Source organism: Corylus avellana, chromosome 9 (genome assembly GCF_965113065.1).
Source record: "Corylus avellana chromosome 9, dhCorAvel1.hap1.2, whole genome shotgun sequence".
NCBI classification, from domain to species: Eukaryota; Viridiplantae; Streptophyta; class Magnoliopsida; order Fagales; family Betulaceae; genus Corylus; species Corylus avellana.
In genome coordinates this window covers 1,953,179-1,969,590 of record NC_142498.1, presented here as the reverse complement: position 1 = coordinate 1,969,590, position 16,412 = coordinate 1,953,179, and the positions used below count along the sequence as shown (strand labels likewise).

Sequence of the window (16,412 nt, the reverse complement as noted above, 5' to 3'; positions counted from 1 at the left end):
TGAAAATTATATACTCTTAAGATGGTTGTCAGTTGAAAGAATTTATTCAGGCCGAATTTAAAGAAAAACTTTGTCCATGTTTCATTACGGAGAAAATTACAAATTTATCTCCCTCCAAGGCCCCTAATTGCTCCTCTTCTTGGAGATTTCTTCCAAAATAAAAAAATTCTAAATCAAAATAGCCCTATTTGAGGGGTATTTTTGTCCTAAAAAAAGTAAAAGGATAAAAATACCCCTCAAATATAAGAAACCGGATGCTCTCCTGTTCCAAAACCTCATATAATGGATTAGATTAAGTCATGAAAACTTTATTTGAATGCAGTATCTTTATCTACATTAGGTTACTTCTTTATCTCAAATTTTTCCTATGAAATCCTTCTAATGGAAAGATTTTATTTTTTAGTAAGCTAGGTGAGTTTGGAGTTTTTCATACCAATTTTTTTATGTTATTTGATTTTGTCCCAGATCCAGTTTCAAAGTCATATTTCGATTGTGGGCTTTGGTTAGATTTTTTGAGTTTTGTTTCTAGTAATGACTGATCTGAGTGATATTTATTGAGTAAAACTTATTAATCCAAAAAATGCACAAAATAATGTTGATTAAAACAAAAATACTGTTGTGTGTTAGCATAAGCGATGTCCTTTTGATTTGCTTTGCCTACAAACAATTCAACTGTGGATTGGGCTATTGTTTTGGCATCATCATCCAACTATATTTACAACTTACAAGATTATTAAAGTGACACTACTATACTACATGAGTAATATTAGAAATCACACTTTTATATCACCATTATTTCGTCTTACTGACGTTACTGCTATGTTAGCAGGATATGATAGTGATGAAATAAAAGTGTTGTTTCTAAGATTACTCATACTAAATATAGTTCGTAACTATGATGAAATGCTATTTATTTATCTAGTTCAGGTTGAGTTGTATTTCACCATAATAGGTTCCCAAATGAAATGATTTCCAGGCTTGAACATTTCCATCTAAAGCACATGTAGTCAGCCAGCTCCTTCATGTACGGTTTGTTTCAAGCCATCATATACTGATTTGGAATGTCCCCAAAACTTCAAGTTCCAACTACTCAGCTTGAACAAGCATGACCATCCTCTAACCCTTCAACCGGCACAGCATACGGCGAATTCCAGTCGGCATCGAAGACTAGTTGCAGCTGAGAAACAATGGCAGGATTGTATGTTCCAAAGCTTACACCAGATGTTGTATAAAAGTAATCCCAAACAAGATTGCTTGTCCCAATGTGGGCTCTTACATTACTAACTGCATACTTTCCATGGTTTACCCTGGTATATCCAGGATAGATATTTCCTGTACTAGTTCTATTTTGAGTGGCAGGTCCAGTCGAATTGAAACCCGGAACCATATAGTACTTGATCTCAACTTTTCCAGAACATTTGTTGTAGTTTGATGAAGAGCAAAGAACATTAGAGTAGAGGAGAGACTTCAAGTACTGATCAGTGTTGTTGATAAAATGTGCCCAGAGTGCAACCAATATCTTTACTGTAGCATGCTTGGAGAAGACAACCTACTAATTCATAAAATTTGTAAGTGTATGAAACCCAGGAATGTTGAAGGATGTAGAACGGGTGAAAATATATTAAATGAGTGAAATCATGTTTGGAAACAGCAGTAGAAATAAGTCTCTCTAGCTTGCCATAGCAATGGAAAGAAGAATTTCTATGTATGCGAAAAAATCATCATGAGGAACACAGGTTGACAAACCCGACACGCCAACATGTTTTGCCAGCCCTAGTATTGTGATGTACACATGAAAAATGAGACACCAGCTTCTAAGGATGCAACCCTAAACCTCTCCATGTAAAGCTAGCACACTCCTTAGAAATTAGAATAGCGGCCAATGCTAATGTGCTAACTACTTGTAGCAATAAACATAACAATGTTTTGAGAAAATAAGGAGCAGTGACATTGGAAGTTACCTCTGATACGGCAGCTGAAAGGGATGACCAATAAACTGTTTGTTTCATATATTGGGATTGACCTAGCCAGTCCATGGTACTAATTCTAACAGTTCCTCCACTCCCTACAGATTTTATTGTATCCACCCAAGCCTGTTCGTCAGCCTGGTATCTGCCAAACAATAGCTGCAACCACAAATGGCAACCAAATTGAAGCATAAAACACAACACTTCTAAAATGCTAAGCATGCACAGCTAGAAAAAGCGAGAACAAAAAATATTTTAGACATTCCACAAATGCAGCTAATATCAACCTTTAATAAAGTTCTCAATGAGTTTTCATTGTCATCTTGATGATCTATTATCTAATAATATTTTTTTTAATAACTCAGCATTTGAAGTGAGTTTGATAAGCATGTATAGGATAAGCTTCCAAATGATGCCATTTCAGTTCTACGTTAGAGTTGCTTGTAGTGGTTCGGTTCTAAATGATGAGTTTGTGCCTTAATATTACTAAAAGAGTGGAAGTTGATTTCAAAGCAACCCTAGATTTGTGTTGAATAACAGAACAAAAGCCATATCACCACCAAAATATTAGAAATTCTATAATACCTCTGGAGGAGCAAAAGAGAGATAGCTGGATTCAGGCTGCAAATTTGAATAGTTGTACCCAGGAGTCTGAAATGGTATTTTAAACATATAGGGGTTGGCAAGTACGGGATACCCTGCTACATGGGGAGTCCTCACCAATCGAGGAAGAGGTGACCTGTGATGACATAACAATACATAGTTAAGTGCTGAAAGATTTTATCTTTACACTACATTTGCTTGCCAACAAGGCACTGACCAAAAATGATAATAAATTATGACATCTTTAGGAAAAAGCGAAGCAAATCATTAGGCTTTTTTTTCTTCTTTCTCCTAATCAAATAAGGGAAAGCGGCTTACAGGACTAATTGACCACAAAAGGGGTGGGCACCCCAACAATAAAACCTAAAAGGTAAATGTAATACAAATTCTGAATCTGGTCCAAAATGACCAAACAGCAGGCAATGGCAATAAGCCGGGCCTTTTTCAGGGTCGCACAAGGTGGTGACAAATTGCAAAAGAACTCGGTGAAGAGTCCGTTGGCCACAACCACCAAATATCTTCACGGACTCGGTGTTGAGTCCGTTGCTAAACATCTTAAATTTTTGTTCTAAAAGTTGGTTCCCAAATAATGTGTCACCATCCCATGAGTTGATGATATATCATTTGGGAACTAACTTTTGAAAAAAAAATTTGGGATGTATAACACTTCTCTAAGCCAAAATGGAGTACAGGTTCTATAGGCATGAGGCCATCACTCAGAAGCGGCAACCACATAATTATGCCCATTCAAACTGATTTTCAAATTTTGCATAGAAGTACCATCTTAATCTTAATTTCAAAGCAAAACTCTACTAGATTTATCTCACAAATACAATATTATCCCTTCCCTAATTACAAAGTTCCCGACAAGAAAAGAAATACATAGAGATTGAATATCAAAATAACCACACAAAAACAAAAGCAAAAAGATAAAAGAGAAGGAATTTGAAAGGCAATAAATATTCTAAAAGAAGCATAAGTGGTAATACCGATTGAGTTATACCAATTTGATGCCAAACTATCAACACACTACAGGAACATAAAGAATTTTTACATGATCATAACTTTTGAAACCTTAGATTCAACTGAACTAGTCTGCAGAATAAGCTTCGGCATACCTGCACCTCTCTTTAGAATCAACAAAATGTGACCAGCAAGGAACTTTTCTATCAGTCTGCCATTGTTGATCTGACACTGTTTTGGTGTAAGCCGAAGAATTGAGATGTGCAAGTTTCCACAAGTTGTCAAAGTAGACCTCAACCTTCTTTGCAATGCTTGGACAACCAACAAGATAAATACCAACTTCCTTCACCTATAACCATTCAATTAAAAGGGCACCTTATAACATGGGGCAATGACAAACCAACATGCTGAAACAATTAGCAGCAAATTAACAGATAAATATGATTTAATGATTGTTCTTAATTTGCTGCTTTGACCGTTCTTCTTTTTGCAAGGTCTCACTCTCACCTCTTTATTCAACTGACATGCTACTAATTAAAAATTCACCCCACAAAGCTTTTAGGAGAAACTTCACTTTGAATTCTTAAATTACCATTTGTTTTGACATGCCCTCGAACTTTAAAACCTTTCAATTTGGACCTCTGAACTTTCAATTGCAGTCAATTTGAACCCCTCCGTCAGATTTTAAATGTTAAAAGTTAGATAATGACGTTTATACCCTTGACTTTTTTATAAAATTTCAAATTTACTCTTAATTTCAAATAATATATATATATATATATATATATATATATATATATATAAAAAAAAAAAAAATCACAAGGTGACCAGCGGTTGGGCCACCTTGTGACCCTTTTTTTTTTCAATTTTTTTTTTTTTTAATAAAAAGAAAATTGAAGGCTAATTTGTGCGGCCATCAGTACGGGCTATAATAGGACAATAGAGCACAACATTGATGCCAAAGAAAACCCTTATTTTTTGGGGCAAGTAATTATGTGTTGATGCTAAAAACATTATTTATACTAACCCAATAGCTTTATGATCCTTTGTTCTTTTTTTCCCTTCTAGTTAGTTAAATGTTTTCTCTTGTTTACCTCTTGTGTATCTCTGGGCGCCTTACGTTTTTTATAATAATTCAAGTGCTGACGTTATCAGGTTTGTGCTCTGAACCTCCCACATGTATCATAAAAAGGAATAAACTTCTACCTTTCCTGTTTTCACTTAATGATTTAGCTCAGAAAATAAGAGTTATACCTTTTACTCTATACGAAAAGATAAATCAAAAACTATATATATATATATATATATATATATATATATATAGTCTTTCAAAATACCTGTGTGAGAGACTTCCAGTCATTGTTTGCAGACCCAATATACACATCTTGACGATCCGATATCCAGACTTTTGCATGAACTATGCCAGACCCCCACCATTCACTCAATAACAAAGTCACATTCTCCACATTTGGTCTTCCTGAGGCAAGCTTGGATGGTTCTTCAGTGTAGTCTGGATAAACTCCCGAGTGTGACAGTAGCCTACATAGTATTCAATTTCGCTTAGAGTCTAGTCAACTTATATGCCTAAAATATATTTCATTTTAAATAACAAGCTCGCTAATTATATATAAATAAGGTTAGAAATCACACTTTTATTCTATCACTATTCCACCCACATGAGTGACATGACACTACCGATCAGTTTTACTAAAAAAAAAAAACAAAATCAAGAACTGATTGACACGGCCACATCAGTACTATGAGATAATTATGAAATAAAAATATAGTTTTTAGCATTTGTAACTATATATATAAAATGAGTAACGCTAGAAACCGTACTCTCATCCTGCTGAACTAATTAAAAAGAAAAAAGATAGAAGTAGAATGGGTGTAAAGTCTTAAAATGTTCTTTTACTTTTAAAAGTGGCCACTTTCTATTCAAGAAATTTAATAAATAATCTGCCAAAAAATAAGAAATTCCACATTTAAGCATATGAAGTATGAACAATAAGATTGATAGAAACAAACATGTTTTAAATTTTAAAAATTATGAAAAAAAAAATAAAAAATCGTACCTAATACTAACATTGCGATCAGCTGCGTGTTCTAGGGCTTGGTAAACATGAGAACCCTGAGGAGCACCGAAGTTATCCATCTGAGCTTCAGAGTATCCATAATCCCCCGAGCGAGGATCGTCGGGGTGCGCATTGAGCTGCCAGTACTGAGCGATTACGTCCAGTCTCTGCGTGGAGTTCCCCGCCAACCACCGGAACACGTCGCCTATTAAAAAGCATCGCAAATTCAGCTTCGGAGTGAAAAGAAATAAAATTGCATTTGGAGTGAAAAGAAACTAACCGGTGGCGAGAACGCCGGGGACCCGAGGGAGGTGGGGCATGTCGGTGGGGATTGACTGGACCAGCCACGCTTTGCATTGCGGTGAGGATTCGGAGGCAGGTGGCAGAGAGAGTGTGGATAACAGAAAGATGAAGAGAAAGATGTTGATTCTGTCGGTGACTCTCATCTTTTCTCTGCGATCTCTATCTCTCTTTCGTCTATGTATATGAATGGACGGGTAGGTGATAACGGCTTGAGATGGAAGGTCGGTCAAATTGAAGGAAAATATCCAGAGGGAAGATTTCCGTTGACTTTTCTGAAAAAGACACAAAATTACACCTTTATCCTTCAGTTATCGAATGTAACTCGAATGCTTCGGCAGATTGCGAGAGCGGAAAACGAAGAGGACGAGAAAAATTGCTTCCTCTGTTTCTGCTTTTCTTCCTCAGGAAATGGGTACGACTGCTAAGTCTAGAAACTCTCTTGATTTCTTCTTCAATCACTTGCTTAACGATCCTCATTATTGTCATTTAAGGGTTTCTTTCCATCGTCAAATTTTTTATTATTGTTGTCGTATTTTTAGTGCCACTTCTGCCAAAACTACGAATAGTGGTAGAGATAATGTGGAAAGCCCCAATCAGTTCTTGAAATCTGTGAAAGATCCATGCAGATCTCGAGGCTTTAGGAATCTCGATGATGCCTTAGGCGTGTTTGATAGAATGCTTCACGTGCACCCTTTGCCTTCCATTGTGGATTTTAATTAATTGATTGGGTGCAATTGCAAGAATGAAGCACTACTCAACTGTTATTTATCTCATTAAAGAAATGGAACTGTCAAGATTTGCTCCTGATGCTTGTACTCTAAAGGTTCTGACTAATTGCTTTCGCCATTTGAACCGGGTGTATTTTAGCTTCTCTATCTTAGCAAGAAGTGTGAAACTTGGTTTTCAAGTGGACTGTATAATTCTAAACACTCTTGTCAAGAGGCTCTGTCTTTAGGGTAAAATTTCTGAAGCTGCGAAATTAGTTAACATAATGGAAAAGATGGGCTACAAACTTGATGCAGTTACCTATGGAACGATAATGAACGGATTGTGTAAAATAGGTAAGACGAGTATGACTATTGGGTTGCTTAGAAAGATGGAAGAAGGAAATCTTAAACTTAATGTAGTGATCTATGGCACAATCATTGATAGTTAATGTTTGGACAAATTGGTTACCGAGGCTTTGAATTTTTTCTTTGAAGTGACAATTAAAGGAATTCAACCAAACCTTTTTATTAACAATTCTTTAATTCAGGCTCTATGCAATTTTAGCCCGTGGAAGAAGGCAACTAAACTATTGAATGAGGTTTCTCCTAAACCCTCTTTTTCTACCCTTCCTCATTTTGATTTTTCTTCTATATGTCTTAAGATAGAGCTCTATGTTTGCTTATTTTGGATCTGGGCAGGAATTTTCGGTCCTTTAAAAGCTGAAATGAATTAGCTTTCGTACAAAGTCTTCGACTTCTTAGGCTTTTAGCTTGTGGGTTTTTACCATCTCTCACAACACCTAAGTTCTAAACTAGTTTGTTTGTTTGTTGCTGAAACATACATATGTTGTCCATTTTGTTTGTTGCTGAAACAAACATACATTTGTTTTTTGCTTTTGTTTTATTTCTGAGTAATTTAATTATGGAATATGGGGTGAAGTTGTTTGATTCATGTTGGACGTACCGGTATATTTTCATTTGTGGTAGTATTGCTGGTGGAAATCTTTTCAAGAGATGTACAAGTCAAGGATCTAGCATCGAGCGGGTTCTCTGTATTCAAGTTGTACTCTTGGCGTTGGTAAGGTTGTAAAGTGTGCAAAACTATTATTAGTTTGTACTCCCACCAGCTATCGTGTATTCCTGATCAAAATTTTTCAGCAAAACTATTATCAAAGACTTCTCTGTTCTAAAATTTGAATGCTGGTGGGAGCTTGCGTTCTTACTGTTACTTGGCTTTATTTTATGGGACATATGTCCCTGTCTGCAATTCACTGTCCAAAATAGAAATAATACGGTTGAGCTTACAGTAAGCTTGTGGTTCCTTTTATATCATTCTCTTAAATCAGAAACTTCTTAAATGATATTGCTATTATCATTGCCTTCGGTAACTGATGATCAGCATGGTCATATAATCCTCACTCAAAGCTGGTATAATTATTCAAGTATACATAAAAATTACTCAGCATGTTTTGTTTATATTGATTTATATATTTTTAAGAGTCAAATTTTCTAAATTCTTAAAGGGATCTCATGAATGAAGGAACATGCTGGAAGGTCTAGGAGCTTAGGGGTTATGTGTTGCTGATTTTGTTTGATGCTGCTGGATATTGGAAGTTGGATGTTGGTGGTTGTGTTGTTCGGTTTGTTGACGCTGCTCAGCTGCTGGATTTTACAAGTTGGATGCTGTTGGTTTTTTGGTTGCTGATGCTGCTAGTTTTTTCTCAAATTATATATATATAAAGAAAAATCAAGCAAATCAAATCGAGAACAATACGAAACAGCCTTAGAAATCAAATCGTTAGATCCACAAGGGCAAAAGGGTCCTTTCAATGTGCAAAACTAAAATAATTATATCATGGGGTGGTGACACGTGTGCTTTGTACAATGAAAGATCATCCAAAGAGACATTTTGGCGGGACATCGTAAAATAATTCCGTAGGCTAAAAGAAACGACGTCGTGTAATACAGTGTACGTACACTGTAGACCTTCCCGGCTCCCATCTTCAGAACGTCTCGGGAGATTGTGAAACCAGAAAACGACGGCAATTTCTCTTGAGTACCTCAGATCAGTTTCTGCTTTTCTTCCTGAGCAAATGGGTATGACTGCTAAGTCTACACACTCTATTGCTTTCTTCTTCAACCATTTGCTTATCGATCCTCATTATTCGCATTTAAGGCTTTCTTTCCATGCTCAAAATTTTTATTATTATTATCGCTGTTTTAGTTCTACTTCTGCTAAATCTACCAATAGTAGTAGAGATATTGTGGAAAGCCCCAATCAGTTCTTGAAATCTGTGAGGAATCGAAGCAGATCTCGTAGCTTTAGGAATCTTGATGATGCCTTGGGCGTGTTTGATAGAATGCTTCACATGCACCCTTTGCCTTCCATTGTGGATTTTAATCACTTGTTGGGTGCAATCGCAAGAATGAAGCATCACTCAACTGTTATTACTCTGATTAAAGAAATGGAACAGTCAGGAATCGCTCCCAACGATTGTATTCTAAGGGTTCTGACTAATTGCTTTTGCCATTTGAATCGGGTGGATTTCGGCTTCTCTATCTTAGCAAGAATTTTGAAACTTGGTTTTCAACTGAATTGTATAATTCTAAACACTCTTGTCAAGGGGCTTTGTCTTCAAGGTAAAATTGTTGAAGCTGTGAAGTTGGTTAACAAAATAGAGAAGATAGGCTACAAACCTGATGCAGTTACTTACGCAACGATAATCAACAGTTTGTGTAAAATAGGCAAGACTAATGAAGCTATTGGGTTGTTTAGAAAAATGAAAGAAATAAATGTTGAACTTAATGTAGTGATGTATAGCACAATCATTGATAGTTTATGTAAGGATAGATTGGTATCTGAGGCTTTGACTTTTTTCTCTGAAATGACAAACAGAGGAATTCGGCCAAACGTTTTCACTTACAATTCTTTAATTCAAGGCCTATGCAATTTCAGCCGAGGGAAGGAAGCAACTAAACTATGGGATGAGATGGTGGATAGGAAAATTATGCCAAATTTGCATACATTCAACATATTGGTGGACACGCTTGGTAAAGAGGGGAAGTTAAAAGAAGCAAATAAAGTTTTTAATGTGATGATTCAGAGAGGCATAGAGCCTGATGAAGTGACTTATAGTTCTTTGATCGATGGTTACTGTTTGCAAAATAGAATGGATGAAGCTTTGAAAGCATTTAATACGATGGTTGAGAAGAGTTGTTCGCCTTCTGTTGTTAGCTATAGCATATTGATCCATGGATATTGTAAAAATAGAAGAATTGATGAGGCAGTGAGTCTCTTCCGTGAAATGACTAACAATGGCATGATTCCTGATGTTGTTACTTACAACATTCTTATTGGCGGGTTTTGCCGAGTTGGGAGACCTAAGAAGGCACTAGAGCTACTCCATGAGATGCAAGTTTGTGGCCAACCTCCAAATTGCCTAACTTGTGCTATTTTGGTAGATGGCCTGTGTAAAAATCTATACTTTCCAGAGGCAATGGCATTGTTTCAAGAGATGGAAGACAAAAAGTTAGACCTTGATATTTTGATTTACAACGTCTTGATTAATGGTATGTGTAATGCTGGGAAACTTTCGAATGCAAGGGAACTCTTTAATACTCTTCCTACCAAAGGTTTGCAACCTAGTGTTCCAACTTACAATATAATGATCAAAGGGCTTTGCAAAGAAGGTTTGCTAAATGAAGCGATGGAGTTATTTGAGAAAATGGATGAGAATGGTCGTTCACCTAACCTTGTCACATATAACACAATCATTCAAGGCTTCTTGCAACATAATGAGACATTATGGGTTGTGAAATATCTCCAAATGATGGTTGACAAAGGTTTCTCAGCAAATGCAAACACGGCAACCATTTTGATCGAGTTGTTGACTACTAATCAGGCGGATAAAACATTACAATAATTTTTTCTAAATCCGTGTGAAAGATTTCTAGGTCTTCAATGTGCATGACAAATTTGATATTCCAAGATTTACACAGTCAATCTGTAAGGTATGAACATATTTGTTGTAAGTCATTAAGGTAATATTTCTCTCTGACTTTTGGACTACTGTTGTGTATTACTATTCCTCTTTTGTTATCTTAAACTATGTGTTGTGATTAAAATTGTTTTCTTAATTATTTATTTAAACTTTTTTTTTTTTTTTTATGCAAAATATTGTTCATTTGGAGTTCTGGGTTCCTGACGGTTGTATGTGTTTTGGCCACCAAGTTAAACATTTAAGTGTTTCATCAATTAAATTAATTTTTCATTTATGTGAGAAATATTCCATAATAGGAATATGATGATAAAACAAATGTATCATTATGATAGACTTCAGTGAACCTCCAAGTGTATGTGAGTTTTGTTTATTGTAATCAAACTACGTCATATAGCAGGTGTTTGGTTGGAGTTGTTGGCTATTATGATTCTCTCTAAGGCTTACAGGTGGGTCGGCCTTTGGTGTGGGCTCGAGATGTTTAGTTTTTATTTTTGGGTTTGACTGAAGTTACAATGAAGATGTTTCATTATGGAGAAGATTAAACAAGAAAACTACTAATCATTTGCTCATTTATGGCCCCTTAATGTGAAGCTCATGATAGTAGATTCAAGTGCTGGGACTTTTTTTTTTTCAATAACAAAAACAACATTGATAGTGAGACTTGTTAATGCTCATTTATTTATTTACAGTATGATGTATCCTCACAGATGTAATTTCCAATTAACCCTAATATTGCTACTCTTACAGAAAAATGGAGACCATAAGAAGCTGTCCTTCTATAGTTCGTGTCCAGATACTCACGTTTCTCAGGTCTGTTTTGAGAAAAAGGATTGGAAACCTCCAACCAAATTGCAGTTGCTTCATTGCGTGTCCACCGCCCCACAAAAGCTCCCCTCACTTTTCCTAACTTTCTTCAGTCGAAATTTAGTACTACTCAAATAGATGAACCAAACAGTCATTGACCAAGATGTATGTTTTATACCGGCCTGAGGACAGAACACTTATAAAAAAAAAAAAAAAGCATAGAAACTTACATCTCCTGAAAAATAGATTAAAAAGAAAAATGAAAGACACAGAGCTGAAAATACAAGCAAATCAAATGGAGATCAATTTGTTGGCATTTTTACCAGCCAATTTGTAATAAATTTATATCCTTCTTACAATGCATACAAGAGAGAGAAGAGAGTAAAGGAGAGACAAAAACAAGAGCTTTTTTTTTTTTTTTCCCCCTCATTGTTCTCATAGCACTCGTTAGATCCATAAGGGCAAAACTGTCCTTACAAGGTGTAAAACTGTTTTTTTTTTTTTGAAAAGATACAAGGTGTAAAACTAAAACTATGATATGACACGTGTGCTTTGTATGGCTTTGTAATTGGGTATGCCGTATAAGAACCCAGACCCTCCCATCTTCAGAACGTCTTGGGAGATTGTGAAAGCGGAAATCGACGGCCATTTCTCTTCAGCCGTCATCAAATCTCCTTCTTCTGATTCTTTCTATTCCCACTACATCCTCTTCCTCCGGAAATGGGTACCACTGCTAAGTCTACAAACTCTCTTGCTTTCTTCTTCAATCATTATTCTCATGTAAGGCTTTCTTTCCTTGCTGTAAATTTTCATTATTATTATTATAGTAGTTTTAGTTCTACCAATAGTAGTAGAGATAATGTGGAAAGCCCCAATCAGTTCTTGAAATCTGTGAGAGATAGGTGCAGATCTCGGAGCTTTAGGAATCTTGATGATGCCTTGGGCGTCTTTGATAGAATGCTTCACATGCACCCTTTGCCTTCCATTGTGAATTTTAATCAATTGCTGGGTGCAATCGCAAGAATGAAGCATCACTCAACTGTATTACTCTGATTAAAGAAATGGAACAGTCAGGAATTGCTCCTGACGTTTGTACTCTAAGGGTTCTGACTAATTGTTTTTGCCATTTGAACCGGGTGGATGTCGGCTTCTCTATCTTAGCAAGAATTTTGAAACTTGGTTTTCAACTAAATTGTATAATTCTAAACACCCTTGTTAAGGGGCTTTGTCTTCAGAGTAAAATTGTTGAAGCTGTGAAGCTGGTTAACAAAATGGAGAAGATAGGGTACAAACCTAATACATTTACCTACGGAACGATAATTAATTGTTTGTGTAAAATAGGCAAGACCAATGAAGCTATTGGGTGGTTTAGAAAGATGCAGGAAAGAAATCTTGAACTTGATGTAGTGATGTATAGTACAATCATTGATAGTTTATGTAAGGACAAACTGGTCACTGAGGCTTTAAACTTTTTATCTGAAATGACATAGAGGAATTCAGCCAAACGTTTTCACTTACAGTTCTTTAATTCAAGGCCTATGCAATTTTGGTTGGTGGAAGGAAGCAACTAAACTATGGAATGAGATGTTGGATAGGAAAATCATGCCAGGTGTGCATACATTCAACATATTGGTGGACATGCTTGGCAAGGAGGGGAAGTTGATAGAGGCAAACAAAGTTTTGATAAGATAAATCGAAGAATCCTAGGCCTCCTTTCTTCATGTCCATATAACACGTAGAAATGTAAGTGGTAATTGTTAACGTGGCATTCCAAGCAACCTGCAATTTGAAATATTAGGTGAGTGAGCTTATATAATTAGAAGTTCAGCTTCTTTGATCTCTAAACTGCATTTCTTGGTAATTGAATTCTCGCATGTTGTCAAGAAATAGATCCAAGAGTGTGAACTTTGAAACGTTAATTGCTTTATGGTTGATCAGAAAGGGAAATAAGGAGGGGAAAAAAAACAAAGAAAAAGAATACTTGCTAGTTGCTGGTTACTGGTCGCCATAAATTTACTTTGGCCTTATTAATAGCATTGAAGAATCCTAATGGTATTGGTAGATGTGTACAGAATTATACTATTCTGGAAATGTAATTATTAAGAAATTAAACCACTTTTAAGAGACTAACTAGAATAAACCACTTTTAATATGATAACATATTATCTCTAACATTCAAATCCTAATTATAATGGAAGTAAAAGACTAACGGGAATAAACCACTTCTAATTTAATATCTCTAAGTCATTCAATTCTAATCCTAAAATTCCTCCAACTAGACACATAACAATGTATACAGAATTGTACTACTATGAAAAATTTTTGGTAAGCCAACTCAAAGTTGCCTTTATTTTTCAATCAATTGTAATTATATGACTTTAAATGTCAATACATGTTAGATTTATGTCTGATTCAAGAAAATGTTAAAAGTTGTCCATCAACTCTAGTATTTTCATTTACTTATTTATAAGACATCTTATAAAACGTATTGAAAACATTCTGATTGGGCAGGTAACAATCCAAATGAGGATGAAGGTGAGTCTGAGGATGAGAATACACAAGAGCTCCTTCGGTGATGGTTTTTGAAGGGTTATTTGGACATATTTTCATTTTGGTTGCTTTAGTGGGACCATTCTTCTGGATATTTAGAGTATGTGATGTATCGAGCAAATATTTTGACATATTTATTTATTTATTTATTTGGGTTAAATACTAAAAACCCTTTAGGGTTTATACTCTTTATTTTTTGCCCTATGTGGTTTCATTTTTATTAAAGACGGAGATAGTATCTCCGTTAAAATTTTGTCCAAAACTTAACGGAACGCCATGTCAGCACTAATCAAATTGCACCACGTGTCTTATAATTAATTTTTTTATTTTTTTTGTTAAAAAAAATTTAAAATTATTTTTTCAAAAAAAAAAAAAAATTGGGGGTGGCTTGGAACCCAGGGGTGGCCAAAACCACCCCCAGAGGTTCTGGTAGTTTCTTAAGATCTACCGAACTAATTGTACTTCTTTCGATCTTTCTTTACTTCCTGAGGTTGTGTATGGGTTTGAGACTTTACACTGGGAGCAGTCTTGGGTGGTGGGTTTGTTCACTTATAAAAAAATAATCCTTTATTAAAACTCGGTTTTCTCCAAAGCTGGAGACGCCTTGGTCATGGCTACTGCACATCTTTCTATTTGCTTTTATCACTAGGTATTTCCAAATCAATTATAAAGCTTTACTGGATCAGCATGGCAAAAATTATTTGTGCAATATTTGATTTTGAAAGCACGTTGATAGCATTTCATTTATATAGAGAACCAGCATTTCATTGGATCTCTGTACAATTGGAATTCAAATAAATACATAGGTAAGGAAACTTTAATCTAACATGCAGAGATCATGATAGCCATGATATTTAGGGCATCAGATGCGCCCACAAACTGCACCAGATTGAAGACGCCTACCCTTCGCACTGGCGATGCCCACCTTCCACAGCTACAGATCTACGACTTCCACCTTCCACCCATGGACCAAGGGGGTGGCCAGCCCCAAAATTTTTAATCTTCTTTTTCTTTTCTTTTTTTTTTGAAAAAACAAATTATTTTTTAATATTTTTAATATTTTTTTAACAAAAAAAATAAAAAAAATTAATTATAGGACACGTGGCACAATTTGATTGATGTTGACGTGGTGTTCCATTAAGTTTTGGACATAATTTTAACGGAGATATCATCTCCCTCTTTATGAAAATTACAGGTACATCATGTGATAAAAATGAAAACCTATGGGGCAAAAAATAAAGAGTTCAAATCTTAGGGGGCTTTCTAGTATTTAACCCTATTTATTTTTTAGTGTTTAATAGCTTGTTCGGACGATGGCTATGTTTTTATATTGTTTGCAGTATAACTTTTATTGTTTGGGTTTACCAAGTTGGGATACCTAAAATTGCATTAGAGTTACCCCATGCAATGCAAAGTTGTGGCCAACTTCCAAATCTCCAAACCTGCGCTATTTTGTTAGATGGGTTGTGTAAGAATTTTCACTTTTCAGAGGCAATGACATTATTTCAAGAAATGGAAGACAAAATGTTAGACCTTAATATTTTGATTTTCAACATCTTGATTGACGGTATGTGTAATGCTGGGAAACTAAAAATAACAAGAGGAATGTTTAGTAGTCTTCCTATTAGAGGTTTGCAACTGAATGTTCCAACTTATAATATAATGATCAAAGGGCTTTGCAAAGAGGTCTACTAAATGAAGTGAGGAGCTATTTGAGAAAATGGAGGAAAGTGGTTGTTCAACTAACCATATCACATATAACACAATCATCCAAGGCATTTTGCCTTGGCTTCTTTTTCTTCTTGTTGTGTTGGGGCATTAAAAGCTTTACAGAACTTTATAAAGGTCATGCAAGATGTAACCTGCCAAGAGAGAATCTGACCTTTGAAGACCGTCAAGTTTAGCTTACCAGATGAAAATCTAGTAATGATTGTGTCTTCATGCCCATGAGCATGGAAAATCCCATGGTGTCCAATCTATACATTTTCAGTGCAGTCGATTGGTGGATTGTAGGGGTGTTTTTGTATGCAATGTTGTATGGCGGGACACCTTTCAAAGGCGAAAACAATAAGAAAACCCTCATCAACATCCTTAAACAACGGCTAGTATTTTAAAATATTGGTGTTGGCAACAGCAACAAATTTGAAGAGATGGTTAAAGTTCAAGATCTCATAAGCAAGCTCTTGGTGAAGAATCCCCAAAAGAGAATTTGGAGCTTGAAGGGTTCTGTTGAGATCAAGAGGCATGGGTTCTTCAAGGGTGTGAATTTTGTTTTGATTATGTCAGTTAGAACACCTGAAGTCCCTAGTGATTTACATAAGATCAGCTTTGTTACCAAAGTTAAGCAAAAAACATAGGGATGAAACATATCGGACCCCACATCATTTTGAATAGTTTTTGTACAAAGAATCGCAACCCAAATGTTCGAAAAGAAAATCA

General features: G+C 35.6%; 2 protein-coding genes and 2 pseudogenes across 2 annotated transcripts; 3 read left to right on the top strand and 1 right to left on the bottom strand.

Moving 5' to 3' along the window:
- Nucleotides 1-585: 585 nt before the first annotated feature.
- On the bottom strand, nt 586-6,361 carry LOC132189586 (uncharacterized). Its single transcript, XM_059604331.2, has 7 exons — nt 5,889-6,361; nt 5,609-5,813; nt 4,871-5,072; nt 3,689-3,882; nt 2,553-2,706; nt 1,962-2,126; nt 586-1,549 (listed from the first exon to the last, which is right to left on the bottom strand). Exons 1-7 carry the CDS (start codon nt 6,052-6,054, stop codon nt 1,091-1,093), a joined length of 1,545 nt encoding a protein of 514 aa, XP_059460314.2. The 5' UTR covers nt 6,055-6,361; the 3' UTR covers nt 586-1,090.
- On the top strand, nt 6,320-7,187 carry LOC132189619 (pentatricopeptide repeat-containing protein At1g12775, mitochondrial-like; annotated as a pseudogene).
- Nucleotides 7,188-8,700: 1,513 nt separating this feature from the next.
- Nucleotides 8,701-10,682, top strand: LOC132189562 (uncharacterized). The gene has a single exon (XM_088510539.1). It carries the CDS (start codon nt 8,712-8,714, stop codon nt 10,539-10,541), a length of 1,830 nt encoding a protein of 609 aa, XP_088366665.1. The 5' UTR covers nt 8,701-8,711; the 3' UTR covers nt 10,542-10,682.
- Nucleotides 10,683-12,011: 1,329 nt separating this feature from the next.
- On the top strand, nt 12,012-13,115 carry LOC132189618 (uncharacterized; annotated as a pseudogene).
- Nucleotides 13,116-16,412: the final 3,297 nt, after the last annotated feature.